The sequence below is a fragment of the Colobus angolensis genome, unplaced genomic scaffold (genome assembly GCF_000951035.1).
Source record: "Colobus angolensis palliatus isolate OR3802 unplaced genomic scaffold, Cang.pa_1.0 Scaffold124, whole genome shotgun sequence".
Lineage (NCBI taxonomy): Eukaryota > Metazoa > Chordata > Mammalia > Primates > Cercopithecidae > Colobus > Colobus angolensis.
In genome coordinates, this window is record NW_012113586.1 from 5,932,096 (window position 1) to 5,934,209 (window position 2,114).

Consider the following 2,114-nt stretch of genomic DNA (forward strand, 5'->3'; position numbering starts at 1 on the left):
AAATAAATAAAAAGTTAAAAAATAATAAAAAATAAATAAATAAAAATAAAAAATAAATGTGGCTGAAAAAGCTTTGCGGTAAGTGGGCCTCATCACAAAAGCTTTATAATCAGATCAGTAATATAGCCTTAAATAGGCTGACCATAAACCATGATGCTAGTTTCAAAGTGTTTTGGAGAAAAAGAAGCATTTTCCTCAAAATTTGGGATCCCTCATCAGAGTGGTCTGTGGGGCCATTTCCCAGAGATGAACCTCTCTGATAGAAGTTTATTTATTTCATGATATGTTTGTATATCATGATTATTAATCTTTTCTAGGACACATTCCTTGGAGAATCTTATAAAAACTGTGGTCCTTTTTCCCAGAAAAATGTATTTACAGCATATAAATAAATTTTGCGTATAATTTTAGGCTGCCCATGTACCCCATGAAGTCTATCCTTGGTACTCTGGATTAAAAACACCTGGTTTAGAGGGACTTCTGAGGCAAAAGAGGATTTCTTACAAGTCTTTAATTTTCTAGTTCATAAACACATTTATGATTTTTCAATAATAGTTAATTATCTAGTATGATATAAGAGAACAGGGGTGTGGCTAGCCTAAAATAATGAATAACCTATATTCTATGATATTTATATTTTGTCTTTGAAATATATGCCCCCTAATTAGGCCCTGTCCTTCACTAGTTGACAGACCATGGACATATTAGGCCTTAGGCTGTTATTTCATCTTCATACTATGGAGTTAGATTAGATCAGCGGTTCCCAGCTCTGACTACATTTTATAATCTCCAGAGAACTTTAAAAAATTTTCCCCTGGGCTCCAGGAAATCTCTGGGGAGAAGCCAGGTGATTTTAACCTATAGTCAAGGTTGAAAACCACCGGATTCCATGATGTCTGAGTTTTTTTTGACCTCTGCAATTAATTAGACACATGGGGTTTGGGGTTCGTTTTTGTTTTTGTTTTGATGGTTAAACACATCAACTGAGTTTGAGATGTCAGCTTAACTCTTGGGCTGTTCTGAAGGACTGACCGGTTACCCCTTGCCTCAAATAATGTACAATAAATAAAAATGAATTGAGAGTTCACTGTCCTTTTCTTTCCCTTTAGGAAGTAAAATGAAATTTCTGCAGAAGAAATGAAACCTCTGATTGTCTCCATCCTGAATATGCAACAGAAAGTGCCAAAGAAAATATTTTTCTAAGGGTCAGGATCCCATGAAGTATTCTACAAAATTCTTGAAATTTTAAAAGGTTAAAGAGCAAGTCAGGCTGTCGGAGGAGGATTCTCCTGTTGCTGCTGTAGTAATCACTGGAGAATTGTTGGGAATGGTCTGGAACCAATGCCATCTTTACTCTGTCTCCATTTTTTTTTTTTATAGCAGCCTTTTCTGTGTAATTCTTGGGCTCATTCTCTGTTTTGTGCTTCATCTAGAGACACAAAGACATCTAAAGACAACAAAGTAGTTGTCTTTCACAAGGAAAAGCCTTGTTGTTACATTTTAAAAAATAGCTCAAAGATGAGAATAATGAGAGAAATGCTGAGTTTAACATAGAAGAGAGACACAATGGAAATGGAGAACACTGGCCTTATACGCGTAATTCTCATCACTGAACTATCATGGCAGCTTTAAATCCATGGGCTGTTTGACCTGGGCAAAGGAATAGACTCATCACATATCTCCATTATTTTGCCTTATATTGTATCTAGGGGAATCTCAGGAGGAAGCCCTACTTGTAATATGATAAAGTACTGTTATCAAGTACCTTATAAAATTAGACATCTTGCAACTCCTCCTCCAAATTGTGTAGCATTTGAGTAGCTTGCTTGTCCCTCACATGTCAACATTAAACTTTGTGAAGGCTGGATCCAGTGGCTCACGCCTGTAATCTCCACCACTTTGGGAGGCTAAGGCAGGAGTTTGAGGGTAGGAGTTTGAGACCAGCCTGGGCAACATAGCAAGATCCTATCTCTACAAAAACATTTTAAAAATAAGTAAATACATTTAAACTTTGTGGAATTATAACTATTATGAAAGTGTCCTCTCAAGGGCATGGGAGCCACCTTTATTTTTTAGTGTCCACCATGTGCCATGCACTGTGGTATATGTATGCA

General features: G+C 36.5%; 1 protein-coding gene across 1 annotated transcript in view; it reads left to right on the plus strand.

Annotated features, from left to right (window-relative positions):
- DENND2C (DENN/MADD domain containing 2C) overlaps positions 1-1,419 on the plus strand; it is a 91,562-nt gene extending 90,143 nt beyond the window's left edge. The window contains exon 17 of the mRNA XM_011933204.1: positions 1,110-1,419. Within this exon, the coding sequence (XP_011788594.1) occupies positions 1,110-1,141 (32 nt within the window). The 3' untranslated portion in view covers positions 1,142-1,419. The remainder of the gene's footprint in view (positions 1-1,109) is intronic.
- Positions 1,420-2,114: the final 695 nt, after the last annotated feature.